The sequence below is a fragment of the Microcebus murinus genome, chromosome 8 (assembly GCF_040939455.1).
Source record: "Microcebus murinus isolate Inina chromosome 8, M.murinus_Inina_mat1.0, whole genome shotgun sequence".
NCBI lineage: Eukaryota > Metazoa > Chordata > Mammalia > Primates > Cheirogaleidae > Microcebus > Microcebus murinus.
In genome coordinates, this window is record NC_134111.1 from 86,004,670 (window position 1) to 86,026,476 (window position 21,807).

The following is a 21,807-nucleotide window of genomic DNA, read 5'->3' on the forward strand; positions in this document are numbered from 1 at the left end:
AATCTCTCTAAAATATGCTAAGGAAAATGATTTTCCTACTTTGAGGCAATATTTTCCATAGCTCTAATTTTTCCAAGGACATGATTAATATGGATGAGGCAGCAAGTTCAGAGAGTGTTATAGCTTCATTTGGTCTTGTTTTCTTCCTTGTCTCATAAAATTAAAAGATTACAAATAATGCCATCCTATTTCTTACCAAATAAAAACCTTAAGTTCAATTAAGGGACTTAACAAGGAAGTAAATACTCAAGACCTTAAGGAATTTAGAATGTCTTAAAATTAAGCTGTTTATTGAAGAGCTCCTAAGACTCCACGTGAGATATTATTCTAAATAGGAAAGGTGCTCCAAATCTCTTCCTGTTGGGGAGATCCTTCCATTAACTTTAAAAGGCATTTTTTTCAACTGCTTTTTATTATCTTTCTGTAACAATACTGAATGAAGTTACCTTTTCCAAACCAAGGATTCGTGCAAGCACTTGACTGCCATTGAAAGTATCTCTTCCAATACTTTCCAAATCAGAACTTGGACTGGGAAATACTGTAGCTGTAGTAGAGGAAAGAACAGATTAGCATTCTAAGTGCACACATCAAAACGGGCAGGATCATATAAGAATCCATAAACATCACTTGTGACCTCATATATCCCACAGCAAAAATGTGCTCAAATATGCCTCTTCCATGAAAGTTTCATACTGAAACAATGGCAAATGCCATGGGTTTTTCTTTTCATATAAAATTGTGATGGTTTTGGTCTGCTCTTGGTTTTTTTCCAATCATTTAGATGTCATTTGCTTTCATTCCAGTTTGTGTCATTAAACTTCATCACCAGTATTATTGCCCAATAAACTGAATCATTTCTGTGCAGGCCTAGAGGATTCGAGGTGCCTCCACTAGCTCCACAGATCCATCATACCCAACATCTGTTCAAAGGATCTGCCAATGCACATCTGGTGATAATGGTATTTTTAAAAAATTATCCAATTGGGATGCTGAAATCTGCTCAGGATCATAAATTCTCTCCTCCCCAAAGTGGTTTCTGAATGATATTTCAGATCAAATAAATGGGATAAAGCAATTAGCTCAGACTACAATATACACTAATTAAGTAATTCCCAAAGCGGTCTCATCTAGTACTATTTGTGATGTGGCAAAGATTTCTGGGCTTGGAGAATTATCTAGAAGAGTACATTCCTATCTGTAGTGTGGACATTCATTAAGCCAGTATGTTGATTTTATAAATTTTGGACAGAAGTACTCTGTTATTCTCACAGCAAAGAATCTCAATATTCAAAGATAACTAGTAACCCATCATCAATAGGGCCTAGGTTTTATTTTAGTGTCTATGGGGCTAAATAATTTGCTAGCTGATTCCTTGACCAAGACAATACATTTGTGAGATGACTGGCCAGGGTGAGAAACATAATTTGTGGCTAGCAAGCACAGCAAAGGTTACTGGACCATAACATTATGACCTTATTTCTACTGTGCTTTAACCTACCAAGCCGGACACCCACAGCTCATTCACAACAGAACATTAACTCCTCAAAACCATTCACCACCATGTCCCTACTACATTAATGCAGGACTTCTGTTTTACTTGGTCCATCAACTTGTATTGGAATGTTATTTAATATCATAGAGTATCAAATATTCTCTGGCATTTTTAAAGATACTCCCTTTTTATCCAGAGCACCAATCACATTCCAACATGAAAAAAATCTTGTTTTGTTCATTAAATATATCCCCCATCAGCAGAACAATGCCTACACAACAGCAGGCATGGAATAAATATTTGTCAAATGAATGTAAAACAGCCCTGCAGTTTAAAGACTTTATTCTCAATTTGTGGCTTCTAATCGGTGTTTATCAAGTCCACCTGCAACAGAATCACATGGGCATGAGGCTCAAGGACCGTGTTGTTTTAGGGAGCAACTCAGAAGGATTCTCTGTACCTGAAAGTTTGAGAGCTACTGGCCTAGATGTGAAACAAGTACACAATCACACTGAAGAATGTGACACTTAGTGTTAAGCAGGAAGAAGCAGGGTATAGCTGGAATATTGGCCTAGGAGTCCTTCTGATACCAGCTCTTCTGCATGACTATAGACACAGCACTTAACCTGTGGGGCCTCATATTTCTCATCTATAAAATGGAAAGTCTGGATAAATCTCTGAGACTCATTCCAATTATTTTTATTAATGGTCTTTCTAACCATGCCAGCATCATCTAATTGCAGACAACTGCAGTCCAGAATCAGTTCTAGGAAACAGTGCAATTCTCAACATCTAGGCATTTGCTCCTAGAGGGTATTTCAGTGAGAACTTAATTTCTAATTATTCTCATCAACTTTACATAATTGTATCACCATTCTCAGGCAACCATGAGGCACATTTAGATCTCTTAGGGATAGTCTAAGCATTCCATCTTTGTTTGAAAAGTTTAAAGTATAAACCTTTTAAAGATCAAACCTTTACTGTTCCAAAAGGCTTGTTCTAAACTCTATAGAAAAGAATAGCTTACCCAGTGAGGCATGCCTTCTTTCTGGAACTTGGGTGCTCCGGAGTGATAAATTGCTGTCCTCCAAGTTGGGCGACTTTCTCAGAATTTCACTAGAGAAAAAAAAAGCAAGAACTCTATAACTTCTCCCACATTAATTTTAGTTAGTTACAGCAATGTATTATGTGGCAGATTCCAGGGCTCTCCGAGGACGCTGGAATTTTTTAATATACTTTCTAGAATTTTAATGGAAGAATTCACCTAACCATACACCAATGAATATATAAGGTCTCCTACAATGTATATTTTTATGCAGAGAAAATGGCCTAGATGAGGTTTAAATATAGTTATTTGTTATTTTTATCATGTAGAAAGGAATTTAAAAAGACATTAGGCCCAGATATTGAAATATTTTTTATGATTTTCCTTTCTTTTAAAAAGTTGATAGATCCCAAATAAAGGAAAGTCCAAGAGTGCTTTGGGGATTGAAACAAAGGTCTGCTTATTTGTCAACATTAAAAGAAAAACACCTTTTCTATATTAAATTATAGATGACATTTTGAAGATTTTCTAAGTTGAATACTTGCAAGACAGATTCAAGGAAGAAAAAAAAAAAGAACAAACATTTATTTAGTATCCAGTATGTGCCAGGGACTGCGGCTGGTGTCATTATCAGTGGCATTAGGTATGAAAGGAATAATATTAAAACAAAATTTTCAATTGTATTAATGTGTCAATGCAGTACTAACCACATTGTGGTGCCAGGAATCCCTGCCCAACAGGATCACATTAGCTTCTGGAATAAAACATTATTAAACCTTCCCACAATTTAGTAATCTTCTTTTTAAAAAATTCACCTCCTGTTTAGTTTATTATTAAAACAGCAATAACCATGACATTCTCTTGAAAATTGAATGTACCCATAAGTGCCTAAAATAAATGTACATATTTTAAAAATGAAATCATTCCAAATGTCTGGTTGCAAATAATTTTCAGAATTCCAAAAACTTGTTTAATTTTGTGTAGTTGTATATAATAAAGCTTAATTAAGATACATAAAATGGATATAAAGAGGTAAAGGAAAAGCAAGAAATTCTGCTTACCATTGTGGTTCAATTTGATTTCTGTTTTAGAAATAAGATCCAAATCTTAGTTCCAGGGTACTTTGTGATTTATAATTGGAAGAAGAAAAAGAGAATATATTTGTTTCCATTCCCTAGTGTTTTTTCCAATATTCGCCATAAAATGTACTGGTTGCTCCAAAGTTCTGCATTCTTAATGTATATTTGAATTATTCATAACCCTGACTGTACTCCCCTAAATCTTTTTACATTCCTTATGCTGACTATTTGGATGGGAAAACTGTTCAGATGAAAATAAGAACTGACCTGAACCTTTTCCCTTCTCTCAAAAAGAAGTTTTAGAAAGTTTGAGAAAGTCATGTTTACTTTTCTTTTTCTCGCTATTTTTTTTTAGTTCAGCTTGAAATACTACAAGGAAGACTATTGAATATCAACACATTTTGAATATAAAGGAAAAAAACTGCCTTCATAAAAATTTGAGGGACTAAGGACAGCAACGAAAACCAAAAGGAGAATAACAAAGATGAAAATGAGCAATGAAGGAGCAAGGGATAACAGACAATAATAAATGGTAGTGGAGAAAGAAAAAAAGAATGAAGAAGCCATCAGAAACTAAGAATGTGTGCACTTGGAAAAGAAAAAACTGCATCTTGTCCACAGAGGACACTTTACACATCTTTGCACATTCAGATGAGAGCCCCCAAAATACTCCTACGAATATTCTTTAAACACCAAGGAAGGACAAGCTCAATCCTTTCCCAGCAAGCAGTTGACTCAGCAGCCCTGAGTTTGCTCAACAGCAAAACAGCTGCTCCCAGGAAAGGAACCATGGAGGACTTTTCCTTTACCAGAAAATGCCCGTGGTTATGCGGTTGCCCACATCCTTTTCAATGGCTTGGCATATCTTTTTGTGAAAGTGAGGGCTTGGGACATCTTGTGTGCTTTGCAGTATCTCTTCCTGAAAATTTTCTCCAGTTTTATTTTGCCTTTACAAGGTGTGGTGTGATGGCATGTGTCTACGTCCATTCATATCAAAACTGGTCCAGGAGTCCTCAAACTAGGGACATGTGGGCCGCCTACCACATTTATCAGGCCCTCCAGGTGTTTTTGCTGCCGCTGCCTGTCCTGCTTAGCAGCCGACTCGTCCCAGGCCCACAGTACGCACTCTCCAACGGTCTGAGGGACAGTGAACTGGCCCCCTGTTTAAAAAGTTTGAGGACCCCTGCTTTAAACTCTTTAAATGGAAACCACAGAAAAGGTCCAACAGAGAGTGTGTGAGTAAAAAGATAAATTAAAGTTGTAAGTTGAAGTACAGCTTACTTCCCCCAACAAAGATAATTCATTCTATTAACTCCTTAAGACAGCAAGAAGGTAGCCAGTCTTACTGAATAATGGTCTTCTCTGAAGTTTCTAATACATGACATATTTCTTAGAGCGATGAGTGAGAAACAGTATGCTTTTTGTTATTTCCCACAACCACTTTGTATGAATTTATTTTATATGTATCTATCCCCAGAACTTTTCTACTCTAGGTTATGACATCTTTGGGAGCAGGTACCACGTCTCATTCACCTTTATGTTCTAGAATCTAGCAGTGCTGGACCATAAGATTTGATGGCTGGTTGAACAAAAGGAGACCATATTGCTGGAGTGTGGCAGGAAGAGCTTTAGAGTTAGAGCTCAGCTTTGGATTTTCAGCTCTGTCTCTTCCTTAAAGATCTCAGCCACTGTCTTCCCCATCTGCTGGTTAGGCATGATAGCACCTGTCTTTCAAGGTTGCTGTGAGTATGAGACAAGATGTATGTACTGAGTGTCTGGTACCCTGTCTTCACTGGCACTCTCCAAAATTAGCTCTTTGTCAAAATACTCAAAAAAGATGATGTGCAAAGGCACAAACTTGACCATCAGTAGGAAGCTGAAGGGCCATACTTAAGCATGTGTTCTAAGATACAGCCTCTTTAGAATCCCAGAAGCTTCAAGAAATATGAATACCAAATGGATGAATCTCATTATTTTATAGATTTGGAACCTGCAAACATTGGTTGGTGAAGAGGGATGAGACATAGTACCTCACCCTGGGTTTCGTAACCCTTTCCTCATTGTATGGGTTTACTTAATTTCTTCATCTATTTATGAGAAGAATTTTCCATTTGTAGTTATGATCAATTTTCCCCTTCTTGGACTGTAATCGTCTTGAGAAAAGTCTACAGTGCACTGTGTTGGCAGATGGTAGGATGTTTCACACTTGTTAGCATTGGATGCTTGATGATGAAGAATGTCACTCGGAACAACTTATAGCTAAGGAAGCATCTTGTTAAATGGCCTTGTCCTGTTCTCCATGGTTGTGTACCTGATTCTGCCAAGGTTCCGCCAAGAGAAAATACCCAGGATGGTACCATAACCCCAAAGTTATAATCTTACACTGTGTTTACCATATTCATTCATTAACTCACCAACATTGATTTGGTTCTTATTGGATGTAATATAATGGGGAAGTCAAATAAGAAAACAAAGGGTTACAGTACAGTAATGAGAATAGCTAAGTAAAGACACACACAGAGGAGCGTGGGAACACATGACAGGAACTCTAGATCACAGTTATCATTTATGTTTCTTATAGAGCAAGATCTTGAGACATAATCTTAATTCAAGCTTCTTGCCACATTAACATTTTTCCTTCACACTTCCACTACAGCAGTGGTTTTCAACCAGGGACAATTTTGCCCTCCTCCTCTAGGGGACATTTGACATATTTGGTTGACCCAACTGTGTGTGAGGTGCTACTGGCATCCAGTAGGTAATGACTAGGGTTGCTGCCAAGCATCCTACAATGCACAACACAACAAAGAATTGTCTGCTCTAGTTATCAATAGCTGAGAATCAAGACTGAGAAGCCCTACACTAGACCATGATGGGTAAGTTGAATTATTCAACATATCCCTATTCTTGCTCCCCAGGATCAACTCAGGAAACTTAAAAATTCTATTCAGGTGCTCTAAATAGCTCTGAGGAAGTTTCATAGGCTCTATCTCATACTGCATATCTCTGAGAAGTATATTAAAGCATTGTGCAAAACGTAGATGTCCCTGAATTTGGCACATAGAACCATCCAATTCCAGAAAATTCAACCCTCTAGGTGAACCAAGAAAGCCTGGATCAAACCACCAAAGGGTCCATGGCATAATTCAACTAACTTTTATTGGCCCCAGACACATGTAAGGTGTCGAGACGGCTAAGGACCTCTCCTCTAAGATGTTGAACACATAGAATCTGCCTCAGTGGCATTTATAGGGCTCTATTTTGGAGTGGAATTCAATAAGGGAAACATCTTGGATTTAAGAATTCCATCATACTTGGAAGAAAACTAAATGCAGAATAGATTTTACTTCTTCTCAGACATGTCTACCAACAGATACATGCAGGAAATGTCACATTTATATATATCATCGTAATGGTACAATTTATGCACTTTTACTAGGTGTCTTTGTATTTCCTGTGAGTGGGAAAGAGTACCTGTACAAGTGGTATATGTGTGTGCCATGGTAAATTCTATTTATAAAAGAAACTCCTATTAGGAAAGGGCCATATGGCTTATCCTGGAAAGAAAATTATGACATTCTTTTTTTTTGTCTCTAAGGGTTAGTAAAATTTTTATATGTATTTTTTCTCTTTTTGCCAGAATTATAATTATATGGGTACATAGTGACACCTGGAAAGATGTGAGTTGTGCTCTAAGCTCACTTCTGATCCCAGTGGGGGACAACATTCATTGTTGACTTTTAACTGTAAATAAAGACTCAGGATACTGTAATGGTCACTGCAGCCCCCTCAGTTGTTCTTCCTGCCTCTCCCCAAGCAAAAGTCATTCACAGAAGCATTTTAATTGTTTTAATTATCTTCTTGTGTTTCATCCTGACCTCCATTCCTTAAGGGTCATTCGTGCTTCAGATACGGATGCCTGCCCACATTCAAAACATCTCTCTTCTCTAAGCGGCCCGGTTACAATCCAACAATCAATACCAGTGAAGACTTAGAAATTCTTCAATATGTTGCCCTCTCCTAGAGTTTTTAATATTCTTATGAAGGACTTTGGAGTAATAATATATAACTGAACTAGCACATTTCTAAAAGTGTTTAAAGGCACTCTACGAGAAGATGAGGAAAAGTTTTAGGGGGTAGATGTGTGAAGTAACGCCTAGAATAGGGAGAAAGAGATAATATCACAGTATCTCTCTGATCACATTATACAGATTATATTCTACCTAACTGTGAGACAGGCAGATCACTCTGGGAACACGGCAAGGAAATTTGTAATTTCTCTTCCACAGTTGGTAGCAAAAATATCTGCCTATTCCTCGAAGCCATCTATGCAAATTCCTCCATCTATTGTTGTCTTGCACTGAGGTCTGGCATTCTTTCTCTAAGGCTTGTCTCAAATATACCTTCCTCTATTCTGGTAACTACCACCTTATCTGTCCTTAATGACCACACTCACTTTTTATTTTATTTTATTTTTTTGAGACAGAGTTTCGCTTTTTTGCCCAGGCTAGAGTGAATGACCACACTTTTAAAAGCCTCTGGGAGAACTCTCCTGACATCTCCCCACACAAACCTATTTCCACTCCAATAACGCACCCACCAGTGAGATCCATGTTCCTCAGCACAAACAATGCCTTATGGTGCCCGCTTAGCTCTTTGCTGTCTAATGCTCTGGGCACACCGAGACCTAAACAAACATTCATCACATTTACTATGTTGTCTAGTAATTTACCTGTTAGCTGATCTCTCTGTTTCTCTTTGCCACTGAATTGTACATTCGTATAGGGCATGGGAAGTGCCTCCTTCATTTCTGTATCTACAGCAACTTGCGTCATCCTAAGCACGTGTACAAATTCAATCCTTTCTTACCGAGGGAATGACAGTTTGGCCTACATGGCAGTTAAGACATTCTCCTCCTTTGCTTTTTTATAAATAAAATTTTAATGTTTCTTTTTTACTTTAGTACATTTTATTTAGCAATTATCAATGTTTATGTTTTACTTATATGCAATCATATTTTAAATAATGTATTTTAATGTCATTTTAATTACCTGTGTAACAATAATCAATGTAATAACACAAGCTAGCGGAAAGTTTTAAAACTCTTAGAGTCTCAGTTGCCTTTCTTTTTACACTAAACCTAGCTAAAATGGTTTCTAAATGATTATAAATAAATTACTCAAAAATTTATACAGTATGAGACCTATTCATCCTGTCTCATCTTTATAGTCAAATGAGGACAAATATCCTTTTTACTTCCACTTGCCTTATATGCCCAATTATATCTTTAGGTCAGTTTGTAAACTCATTCATATTTTTTATTAAATAAAAAAATTTAAGTAAATCTGATTTAATAGAAATATTAAACAAAATTTTATTAAATAAAAATATTAAACAAAAGCCTTAACACTTAAAATTATTCTTGAATAAAATCTGATTAGCTTTTTTTACAAGTTCTGCAGGAGCCATGCAATAGGAGCAGAGGTCTGAATTTAGAAGCCACGGTTGTGGATGAGTGTCAACAGAAACAGGGAGCAAATCCACAGAGGTAGTTCTTCCACGGGGTCTGCGGGAATGCTGAATCACTCCTCCAAATGAGGACCCTGTGAGCTCTGGGGGCAGCTTTGCCATCCTCCAAGGATGTGAGCAGTGGCTGGCAGCCAGGGGCTCCCGCTGTGCTGCTGTATTCTAACAGGCAGTGCAGGGAAGAAAGAAAAGGGTAAGATCTGTGATGTCGGATCATCTGTTGTGCAAATGAGCACGAAAATCATTTATGTAATTGTTTCTCTTTTCAGAAAAACAGCTAGTTAGAGCGGATGTTGAGTACAGTGCTGGCTTTTTCTTAAAAGCATCTCATCCTGAAGCTAATGCCTAGAGAAGTATGAATTTAATAACAGAAGGCTGGTGCCAAATGCAAAATCACATCACAATACTTGGCGACTGGCCAGGGAGTAGTGACTGCAGTGTGATCGTGTCTTTCAGAAGAACATTCTATTAAAGGAAACATGGCAGGCCTCTTTTGATGAGACCAAAGGTGGCATTTCTTTCCTCTCTTACAGAACAGAAAAGGAAGACTGTTTTGTTTCTTAATGAGGCTATGCTGGTGAATCTTCCTTCACCAAAGGGAAGCAATTTAGTGGAATGGTTTACTTGGTAAACCATGCACCAGTTTCATCGTGTGGCTATATAAAACATGAAAGTTAATAGTGTGGTGGGAAATATCATTAATGCAATTTTATGATTGTACATAATTTTTTAAATGAAGCTCCAATTACTTGGTAGTTTAGAGAAAACACTGAATATACAGCAATATACAACTTAAGCTAGACAAACTACCTAGAGGTTAGAATCAAACAAAGTAAAGCAGACATGATCAGCTATCTAGAGAATAATCAACCGATGATAAAATAAACCTGGACTTTAATCTTACTTCCGAAACCAACTCAATGTCTCATCTCATGCAAACCTGTAAGTTTGGTTTTCTATGATATTAAATAGAAAAATACTCCTGTGAGGGGAAGCTGAGTTACATACTTCTTAGATATTGCTAATTATTTTCCCCATCGTTAGTTCTTCATGGGGGAAAAAGGGTACACAGAAGAGAGCCCCAGGTGGAACTGTCATCCAATTTATAAATGATGGATATGAATTTTTCCCGTATCTCCTTTAAGGCTTGATTCACAAAATGTCTGTCTCAAGTAAACCTCTTCAGGAGGATTTACCTGGTTACCCCAGCTGAATGCTCCCTTTTTATATTGAGTGTGGAGTGTGTCCGGCTCCAGCATCTCTCTGGCAGGCTGCGTTACAGTATCTCCTATTATCGCTATCGATTTAGTATTTTCCCTCCCTTGCTAGAACACTGGCGTAAATCGTGCCTAATTCTTCACTGACATAGTGATGGACACACAGACCATCAGCACTGAACGAGACGGAATGCCATTCTTCCTTGCGTCTCACCTTTGCACTGATTAGATAAGAGGGCACAGGCTCCAGCTGGCTTTGGTCTCCTTATGGAATTACACACCAGTGCTCATTGAGATCATGTTTGTAAATGCCTAGAATGTGCAGTTCTCATAGATATTCTGCCATGTCCTTTCCCTGCTTAAAACTTTCCAATGGCCTCTCATTATGGTAAAAAATAAAGTTCAAATCCCTTTACCTTTCCTTCATAATCTATTTTGCATGCTCAGCCTCCTGTGTTCCTTTTCACATGTCCCCTATCACTTCATCATCTCTTGTTGTGTTCCATCCATATTAGCTGATTTCTGCTCCTCTAAATGGTTAGGTTTGTCCCTGCCCTGGGATCATGTGCTCTTTCTCTGCCTGCAACACTCTTTTCCAGATGTTCACATGCTGCTGCCGGTTTCTCCTTGTCCTTGTCGGTCCCTACCCAAATATCACTTCTAGGAGAGGCCTTCTCTTGACACTCTATTAAATCCCTACATATTCAACTTCTACCTCTAAGCCAGCACATTTTCTTACTGGCACACTTATTATTATGTGTTTATGCTATTTATTTATTTGATAATTTTATTGCTCCCCCTTCCATTGGAATGCAAGTAACAAAAGGGTAGAAAATTTTTCTTATTCACCTCTCTATTCCAGTGCCTGGAATGGTACCTGAGAAGTTTCTCAGTCATTATTTCTTGAATAAATGAATGAATGAACATCAGACTGTTTAAAGCATCAAGCTTAATTAACTTACTGAAACAACAAAACTTGCGTGAATTAGCAACCCAACAATTATGTGTTCCAACTCACTTCCTATGACAATTCTTGACATGTTGATAGTTTTTGCTAAACAGCTTGCTTAAACTCTTAAAGTATTACCCATAGTATTTGATAACCAAAATGGTGATAATGATGTTAAAGGAGAAATTGTCCTACATGCCAAGGAATTTAATATTAAATTTGGGGAACCAAATATCTCAGATTATAGATAATCTTTTCTTGAGAGATACTTTAAAGAATCTGTAACAGAATTATTTCATGGTTGATTCAAGATTATGATATCGTTTTCAGTTCTACAGACAGGTAGGCTCCTGGAAGTCTCTAAGTTTAGAATCCCAGGAAGAAAAATTGAGATTGTAAATGATCAGGTCATAAATGTTCCAGATTCCCTATTCATTCTTCAGGTATTTCTCATACCATAAAATAGGACAGGCATTAACCTCATTTAAAGGTGGTTGTTCAATTAGGTATATGTTCAACTTTATTACTTTGAATTTCAAGATCCTTAATTTTCTTATTTGCACTTCCTGATTTTTATTATATCTGGAAGTACCACATAGCGTAATATAAGTTTGTCATTCTTCCGGGAGATTTTGTACCTGACACCGACTTATGACAGCTTATGCTTGTGCTTGAGCCTTAGGGCAATGTGTCACAGACAATTTGAGGTGAGAGAGAGAAACTTTAAGGGAAGTAAAGAAAGGCAGTCTTGGCACCCATCTTACAAAGCAAAATATGAGTAATTTATCCAAAGTCGATTATGGTTAATTCTCGCATAAACATGGTGATTCCAGCTGGTACTCACCTTGTTCATTCATATTTAGGTCATCACATGAGTAGACATAGAAAATAAAATTGTATGCCCAAGCTGGGATGGTTTCTTGGTTATCTCATAAGGAAACAAGATGTGATCTCTCAGAACAACTGAACACACTTGAGAAGTGCCCCCACCTGTTGTTAAATAGTGCATCATCGATCCCTTTCCTACGAAGCAGATCTTGTGGCCCATAGGGTGTGTCTTTGCATTTAGAGTCTGTGTCACACAGTAAGGTTTGCAGGAACGGGAAGAATCCAGTGCTAGGAAGGTTTCGAGGTGCGAGGTAACCTGAAATCAAGAAACAATAATTATGTCACTATGACACATTTGCCTGGGAAGGGAAAGAAGTACAGTAACTCTGTTTTGTGAAATTACCATGTGGATTATGACTGTCTAGGTTTCCCAAACTAGCCCCAACTCTACAACTAATATGCACCACTAGGTGGGAGCAGCCTTGGAGGGTGTTTTGTTTAACTTGATTTTTCTGGATTTGCTAATATGTCTCAAAAGACTTTTAAATGCCTATAACCTGAAGAATTTCTTTTCTTGGGATTTATTCTAAGGAAATACTTATAAGTAGTTGCAAGTATGTTTGCTAAGGTGTTTTAAAAATAAATCACAGAATATTCATATGATAAAACACAATGCAGCCAATAAAAATGCTATCAATTAATATGGAAAGTATTTATAATGTATTAGTTAAAAAGAATAAATCAGAAAATAATATGAACAGAAGAGTCCTAATCTTTTAAGATGTATATAAATACATGTATATTAAAAAATCTGAAACGTTACATCACCAAAAATTTGATTGATAGCTTTTTTACTGAATAGTTAGTTCATTTTATTTACTTCATTTTGACTGTATATTAACTATTTTTTCACAATATATATGTCTTCTTTTGTATTTAAAGTGGCATAAATTCAGCGAATCTTCCAAATACTGGGAGATATTTTTGGTCTCCTCAAACTTTAACATTATAATTATTCTATATGCACAACTTTTTTTCCTATTTAAAAACCAATAGTAAGTGGTGTGAATGACTGTGCAAATTTTCCCTAAAATTAGTCACAAAAAATAAGAACTGTAACAGTAAAGGGTTTTACAAACTTTAACATTTGCTTTATAAAATGGGATGACGGCATACACATAAGTCAAGATGGGTAAGCGGTGAAGCAATAATCTTTTCACAATTATGCTTGATATTAAAACACTAGATTCTTCCCCTTTGGGGAACATGCAGGCAACGAACTTTCAAAAAAGGCAAGTTTAGGAACAATGAGGAAAATTCTAGACTGAAGGCTAACAAGTAAAACCTTGATTTTGTCATGAATGTGTTAAAAAGAGTGTTAGTACGGGTTTATTTTCATTTTAAAGAGAAAGAAGAAAAGTTAAAAAGAGAGAGAGAATGGTAAGAGTGACACGGCTATGCATTAACATACTAGCAAGGAGAATGATATATAGAAATTGGATTCAATCCAGAAGGAATCCGGCCCTGCTGGCACTTTGGTGTTTAGCCCACCAAGACTGAGTTTTGAAATTCTGACTTCCAGAATTATGAAATAATACATCTGTATTGTTTTAAGGCACTCAATTTGTGGTAATTTATCATAGCAGCCATGGAAAAATAACGCAGCAACTAATACTAGTATGAAAGTTTCGAAAACTCAGAAGAAATCAAGTCCACCAAATTATTCACTAGTACCTTCTAAGCAGCCCCCTTTTTTTTTGATACCAGAGAGACTGGTACTTTTCCTAATATTAAACCCCAGTGAAAATTGCAGTGAACCAACAATAATTCCCATCAGTGTGTTCATTGTAGTGCAAGTCCCTGAATAAACTAAAAGCTGAAATCAAATTGCCTGTTAGCTTTTCATGTCATCCCTCTATAACAAAATTCGGCCACAGTAAACTGCATACAACAAGACCTTTAGAAGTCTGTAGTGGAAGTTTGCCATTAACCGTAATCTACCCTGTTGTACAGATCTTGGCTGCAGACGCTCACTCAGGGTGCGGGTCTGTAATTGGACTTGTTCCTACTCTAAGGAAGGTAGATAAAAGGACAACAGAAACAGATGACCAAGTGACCTCTCTCCTGCATGCCACTTATCAGCGTGGTGGTGTGGCTGAATCAGGCAGTGCTGAATACTCAGAAACTTATGAAAAGCCACACTGCCACCCAAAGAGAGGAGAAGGAGGGAAAAGATGTCACAGGAAGAAGAGCTGAAGAGAGGTGGCACTTTACATCCAATTTTACCTTAGTGGTGTTGATTACAATTTGCAAGTTATTGGAGAGGAATTAGAAGGAATTAAAACCCACAACATTCTTTGATGTGCTAGCTATATAGCATAATCTTTTTACTTTATAGGAAAATTCATCATAGGGTTTCTTTGAAAATAAGCTCCCAGGGTGTTGAAAGTATACATAGTCTATGCTCTGCATAGTTTTTTGATAACTGACATTTTACCTGTTACCATGGGATTGTGCAAATGAGGAACTGGTTCAGGTATGCACAAGTTTTGGTTAAAATAGTGCCGTGCAGAGTGTGGACTGCCTGCATTGTTCATTTTACCATAATTTTTAAAACAAGAGCTGTCCACTCATCAAGGTAAAGGGGCCTGCTGCAACAATAGCAATCACACAGATTTATTAAGTATCTACTATATCCCATGCACTGGGCTAGGCATGTAACATACATTTACATTATTTGTCCTTCCTGGATGTCCATAATATACTTCCCTATGCATTCAACTTTTCACAAAATCTGGAAATCCTCTAGAATTAACAGGTCTGAATTAAACTTTATTGTAGCTTTCTTGTAAGAAAAATCTGAATTTTTCAATCTTCCACCCATCTCGGTTACGTGTGCAAAGAGTAAACATTGAGAGCCATGGTGGAAGCAAACTGTCTCACATGTTAAAGAGCTGCTAATTTTAACTTGTACTCATTCTATCCTGAAGGTGCTTCTGGTGCTTTCAGGTCCTAAAATTATGTTTGCTCTATATTTTCAAATGGTAGGGTAAAGAAAAATGAGAAACATTTCTCTATCTTTCACAAAACTTCCACACAGCAAGCATAGAAAATGCAAAATTAAGCTTAATAATTGAATGTCCATGTTTACAGCCAAAGCACAGATTTCAGGACCCAGGTAGAAGATCATGAGTGCATAAACAATGACACCACGAGTAGGTTAAACAAAATAGATCTCAGCGTCTTGGGATGCACTGTATAAGAAGAATGAAGTCTCTGGTACCTGGTACTATGATTCCCAAAGGTCTCATACCCAGGACAACATTCATGCCCATCTGCAGAAGAAAAGCTATTGAAAAACTTGCTAATTTCATGGGATCAAATTCAGAAGATGCCAGCATAGTCTGGGAATTTTGCTACATGGTGAGCAAAATTCCAAGCCACCTATGGCTTAATTTCTCAGTGTCTCCAAGCACAGGCAGTGAGCAGCCACCCCTGGGTGGGGAGAGAGGCTTCTCATTAAATGGATACAGTCCATGTTGTTGACTCAGTCCAATCATAACACTGACATGGTCCAACTTTGTTTCAGGGAGCTGAAGGAAGCCAAACTATAAAACAATTTTAGCAACAAACCACCAATTAAAACTGGATCAAATCCATTTTTCATTGCTGTAAGAATGAAACCAGGATTTTAAAAAGATTCAGTTCTAAAAATTTTTTAAATGTATACTTTGTAAATAATTGTGATATCAAGTGATACATCTATGGTTACCTAAAAAGAGGATCAACTTTGATTTTCCTTTCCCTTTCTACACAAAAGTTCTTATTCAGAACAATATTAGTGTGACATAAAGTAAAGATGAGAACAGCGATTCTCAAAGTGTGGTCCCAGGACCAGCACACACACTACCTGGGAACTTACTGGAAATGAAATTTTCAGATCCTATCCCAGATTTCCTCAATCAGAAACTCTGGGGATGGGGTTCAACAATCTGTGTGTGTTTCTTTTTCTTTCTTTCTTTCTTTTTTTTCTTCTTTTTTTTTTTTTTTTTTGGAGACAGAGTCCTGCTCTGTCATCTCGGCTAGAGTGCAATGTTGTCATCATAGCTCATAGCAGCCTCAAACTCCTGGGCTCAAACGGTCCTCCTGCCTCAGTCTCCCAAGTAACTGGGACTACAGGCTTAGGCCACCGCACCACTAATTTTTCTACTTTTTGTAGAGATGGGGTCTTGCTATGTTACTCAGGCCAGGCTGGAACTCCTGACCTCAAACGATCCTCCTGCCTTGGCCTCCTAGAGTGCTAGGATTACAGGTGTGAGCCACTGCACCCGGCCAGCGATCTGTGTTTTAACAAGTCCTCTAGGTAATTTTGATGCACACCAAAGTTTGAGAACCACTTGATTAGACTGCAAACCTTTTATAAGAGTCAGATAGTAAATATTTTAAGGTTGTGGGTCATACCATCTCCATCACAGTTACTCAGTTCTGCAATTGTAGTGTGAAAGCAGTCTTAGACAACGTGTACCTCAATGGGCCTGGTCGGAGTCCAATAAAACTTCATTTACAAAAACAGGAAGTAGGTTGGATTTGGCACATGGGCTGTAGTTTGCTGACTCTTGGGAGGATAATCTTTCTTACACTCATCTGCCTCCTTCCCTGCCTTGTTCATCCCCTGGTTTCACTTTCTCCCCCATCCTTCTTTTCCTCTTCCCTCATTGCATCAAATCTACTGAATACCCTTTTTCCTCTAATTCTCAATCTTTTTTTCTTTCCTTTCTACTCACCACCTCCTCTTTTTTCTCTTTTTCTCCTGCTACTCCCTGTCCTCCCTCCTCCCCATCTATATCTTTACTCTCTGATTCAGCCAAGAATGTAGTTCTCTCCCAAGATCCTCCCTCACTACTTTGTCTCTTTCACCACCACAAAAAGATTTTTACCCACTTCCATAATAAATTCAGAAACACGATGCTCATTGGCACTGTCTAGAGAAGTACTATTTTCTATTTATTTCATTATTGAACAAAGAAATGTCACACTGTTTTCGGGAATGAAGCTACTTCCATTTGACATTGTAGGCTTACGAAGTATTCTGTAGGCTGTTTTGATAGCATTGGCAGCCAGTAGAGTAATGGTAGAATTGGAGAATTTCCACTGTTTCTTTGTGTTTTTCTCAAAACAGGTCAGAACCCAACCTAGATGGTATTTTTGTGTTTCCAGGTGATAGGAATTTAATCTCTACCCCAGTGAAGATGTGAATCATATATCTTGGAAGGAAAAATAGGACTTTTTAAAAGTATAGAATTACTCATTGGTGGCATTATCCACTTCTTAACTTTTTAGATACAGGGTCACATTGGCAGACTGAGCGTCAGGTTTTCTGATCACTCAAATGATGTCTCCTTATTAAATACAACTACAAGAATTTAGTACCATGACAAGAGTACAAAATGAGACAAGCATCTCCAAAAACATCACCTGCAAATAATCAAATACCTTAATATGAATTGAAAAAATTATGGGAAAGGAAATGAATCTCAGAAGTATATTTGTAATAATTTATAAACTAAGCTTTTTTAATTCTTGTAGCTCTTCTTCTTGAGCACATCTTGTTTTCAACTACATTTTAAAAGATACAGTTAAAAATGTAAATGATATCAACTTGGCCTTTCAAAGTATTTCATCATATTATATCCATTTGGAGGATCAGTCTATTTACTAAGGAGAGGTATCCTGTTCTGCCACCCACCACCAGGTAAAATCAAATACACTAGCACTTCCAGATTTCAGCGTCTAGAATGAGGGCGTGTATACTCATGTGCCCCAGAGTTACCCTTAGGAAAGGGTTACAAACCGATATGACTTTGAACTTTCAAATAGAAACAATAACTTGGTAAAGTTACAGCTTTTTGAGAGATTATACTCGAAAGAATGAAAATTCCTTACACAGTTCTTAGCACAAGGCTTAACACATTGTAAACAATTATTATGTATATGAATACAGAAATGAAGGTATGAACCCCTGGGGGGAGGGTCCCAGGAAGACTGCATAATTTAATAATTTAACATAATATACATCTTGCTTATTATTTGTAGGATGAAGTTTCAAACTTTACCTCAACGTTATAGTAAGTTCAACGAATATAGTAAGTTCAATAGATAATATTGCATTGTATTCATGTGCCTTATAAAAATAGACTCAACTGATTAATAAAGCCAATAATATTTATTGTTATAGGTCCTTTAGGTTTTGGTTTTCTGAAAATCTCACTATTGACATCCATAATATCAACACATTGACATCCATAATAACCACTGGATTTATTATCCACAAAGTGAATTCATCCATCATGGGTTCAATAAATATTTAACAAACAGGCATTGTGTGCTTGGCACTGAGTAAGGAATTAAGTAAGGTTCAGTCCTCTATTTAAAAAGAAATGTTTCATCTTAACTTAAAAAAATACATTACTCTGGATTATTATGGAGAGGGAAAATGTGCGAGAGAAAGAAAGAGCATGAATGTGGTTTTTAAGCTCATCACATTTTTATTAAATAAAATGCATATAGAAGTCATTTGTTTTCTTGAACTCTCAGAAATATTATATATAAAAATGTGTATATTTGTTTTCTTGAACCGCCAAAAATATTGTGTATAAAAATGTGTTTTACAAATACTAAAACATTGGTTAAAAATAAACCTTCATGGTTCCTGAAGGAATTTAACACCCATCATTTCATATAAGCCCCATATGCCAATCCCGTAGGCTAGGAAGGGCAAGTGTTATACCATTTGCAGAGAACCTCAAAGAGATCAAGCAATTTGGTCAAGGTCACATGAGTACGAAAATGCCAGAGATGGATCTAGAACTACATGATAGATGACAATAATGAAAACACATTTTGTTCAGCTAAGCTTCAGTATCGTGAAGGGAATAGACTAAGAGTTGGAAAAACAGGTATACTTCAGGTTTTACTCTTGAATCACTGAATCACCAGGGGTAAATTAACCAAGGTCTCTATTTCCACATCTACCAAATTGAGGATAATGGGCCTCACCACCTCACAGGGCACAGGGAAGATCAATTAGATAAGGCTTGTGTAAGGCCCTATGAGCACTGGAGACGAGAGGCCCCGCAGAGCCGTGAGTTACCATTGCTCATCAGGCTGCTGTTGCATCACTTGTTTTATTTTCCACTCAGTGGCCGAGGCTTTGCTGCTCTGCTCAGTCTCGCATCTCAGGTCCTGAGCCAATGAATGGTTAGGAGTGTTGCATGAAGTGTTCCTCTCCCTAGCAATTCATAATATGTACCTGTATCAACTGGTGCCCTGCTTAAATTACTGTGTGCTCAGTGGGTGTGGTGCCGTGACGCATTCTCCCTAATTCTCCCCAGGCAAGTCTTGCTTCATAGGACAGGTTCTTTTCCAAGTTCAAATCCATGAGCAAAAGGGTAGACTGTACCTGACGGTGAGGGCTGAGGCAGGATGCCTAATCCTGAAAGCAGCAAGTAAGGAGGTCTTATGCTCAGAAGGCGTGTTCTGCATGTGTTCAATGGCCATAGCCACAGAGGACAAGAACGAACCTCGGGTCATTTGGGATGGTGTCCTACAAGGCTGGAATCATTCCACATTCTCATCACTCAAAGTTACTGCCAAGAACCACAGCCAGACAGATTTTGAAAGGTACAAAGAGTGCCCCTGTAAAGATAATTTTGGGCTCTGGCTATGAAACTATAGGTGAGAGGAAGTGAGGAAATATCCCTGTTTTCTTTGTCTTTGACTTGTTACTATTATTATTTTTTAAAAGAAGAGGATTTTTTTTAGAAGGCAGTCTGGATTCAGGAACTTGCTCTCTTTGGTTGTTGTCTCTTTGATCCTTAAGTATATACACCTGAATTATGGTTACCCCAGAGGCTCCATAACCCTGCCTTACTGAGTGTCCTGAAAGGAATGTTCCTCCCTCCTTTCTGAATGTTAAGGAGACCTAGCTGGGTGATGGGTTCAAAAGGCCATGACCCAATCCATTTAAATTTAAAACGAAATGTTTTGATTCAAGGTTAAGAGACAAGTGACGTAACAGTAACACAAACATGGCAGATAATAAACACCCTCATGGACTAAATCTGGGGTAGTTTAAAAATAAAAATCTCACACATACTATTCAAAACATTTCCACTTAACAAGGAATGTTGAAGTCTATGTCTTACCTTGGGTGAGTGGGGTCTATTAGTCCTGTTAGATGAGCCTAACAGTAAACAATATTTTGCTTAGTCTGAAACTTGTCTTTTAGTAACAAAGATTTATAATTGTGTTTTTAAAATTCTCCCTGCTACGGCCATTTACAAACAGAATCCTGGCAGCTATTTGTTCTCCTCTAAATATAAAAGAAAAATGAACCCCAGGTCCTCATTTCATCGTATAGGACATTCTCCCTCTAAAACGTAGCCTCCTAATTCTCCTTAGATGTAGCTAACTAGGAAAATGTTTTTTAGCCTCTGGGCAGGGCTGAATGCAGCTGGGTACACACACACTGGGTGTATGTATGACTGTGCTGATTGGTCATCTGAGAAAGACCTGGTGCTGGTGGGTTGAGAGCCACTGCTCGAGGTCCCTGAGACACTGTCCCCTTCCACTGTCCCCTTCCACCTGCAACACACATCGCAATCGTCTGTTCTGATGCATGAGGGCAGCTCTGTACTGAGGGTTATCTGCAAGGCAAATCACCCAGGCATCTCTGTAGTTAACTCACAAAGCCTGTGCTTTCCTCCCCTGTTCCTGTGATCTGCAATGTGAGTTGGGGTTTGGGGAATGGAGAGTGGAAGAGCATAAGGGATTTTCATAAACCAGACTCTGGGGCCAAATGAGTTTAGGAAACAAAAACTCTATCTCCCCTTCTGGGAAAGCCAGAATATATTTGCATATTAAAGACCCTGAGAAGTTTTCCAGTAAAAAATCTGAATAACTTTTGGTTAATTCCATATTTCCACAATGGGATCACAGAATATTTTTGTCTTTCCTTTTTTTTTCCCCCTTATTCTTCCTGTTTTTTAAGGCAGTACTGGATAATATCCTGGGATTGACTATTCCATGGGGCACACTTTGGGAAACAACCCCTTAATCCATGATTTCACATATTCTCAGCTGAAAAGTCACCTGGAACTGGAAATAATGTTGTCCTCCCACCCCCAAAGGAAGAAAATTCTTACATAAAAAAATATTGTGGTTCCAAGTCTTGATGTACTAAAACTTACTTATACGTTGTCTCTTTATCAACATGGCTTAAATGTGGTAATATAGCAAGCACCCTGGTGTTTGTGCATTGCTGCTTTTGGGAATCCCTTAGCAAAACCCATCTAAGACACTGCTCAGAGAAGGGAATTTCATTCTAGAAGGATTTGGGGAGGCTTATTAAAGTACACACTCTATAATGGGAAAAAAACAAAGTAATGAGGAAATCAGAATGAGAGCAAACATGGGTAGGCAAAAATAAAATCATCACCATAAATGCATCAAAGGTCTTTGTGTTATACGAGGTTGGCCACACATTCGGATCTGGATATACTAAGCAACCCAAGGAACTACAGAAATGTGATCATTTAGCCAGTTCATGATGTCTATAAAATAAAATAAAAATAAATAAACGTATTGGAGGAGGCACAGTTTTTCCTATGCAG

At 37.7% G+C, this 21,807-nt stretch overlaps 1 protein-coding gene across 1 annotated transcript in view; it reads right to left on the minus strand.

The window, feature by feature from the left end:
- Nucleotides 1–21,807, minus strand: part of ABCA12 (ATP binding cassette subfamily A member 12) — a 169,354-nt gene that overhangs the window by 106,484 nt on the left and 41,063 nt on the right. The window contains exons 3-5 of the mRNA XM_076005914.1: nucleotides 12,299–12,452; nucleotides 2,520–2,608; nucleotides 447–544 (exon numbers count right to left, since the gene is read on the minus strand). Of these exons, the coding sequence (XP_075862029.1) occupies nucleotides 447–544; nucleotides 2,520–2,608; nucleotides 12,299–12,452 (341 nt within the window). The remainder of the gene's footprint in view (nucleotides 1–446; nucleotides 545–2,519; nucleotides 2,609–12,298; nucleotides 12,453–21,807) is intronic.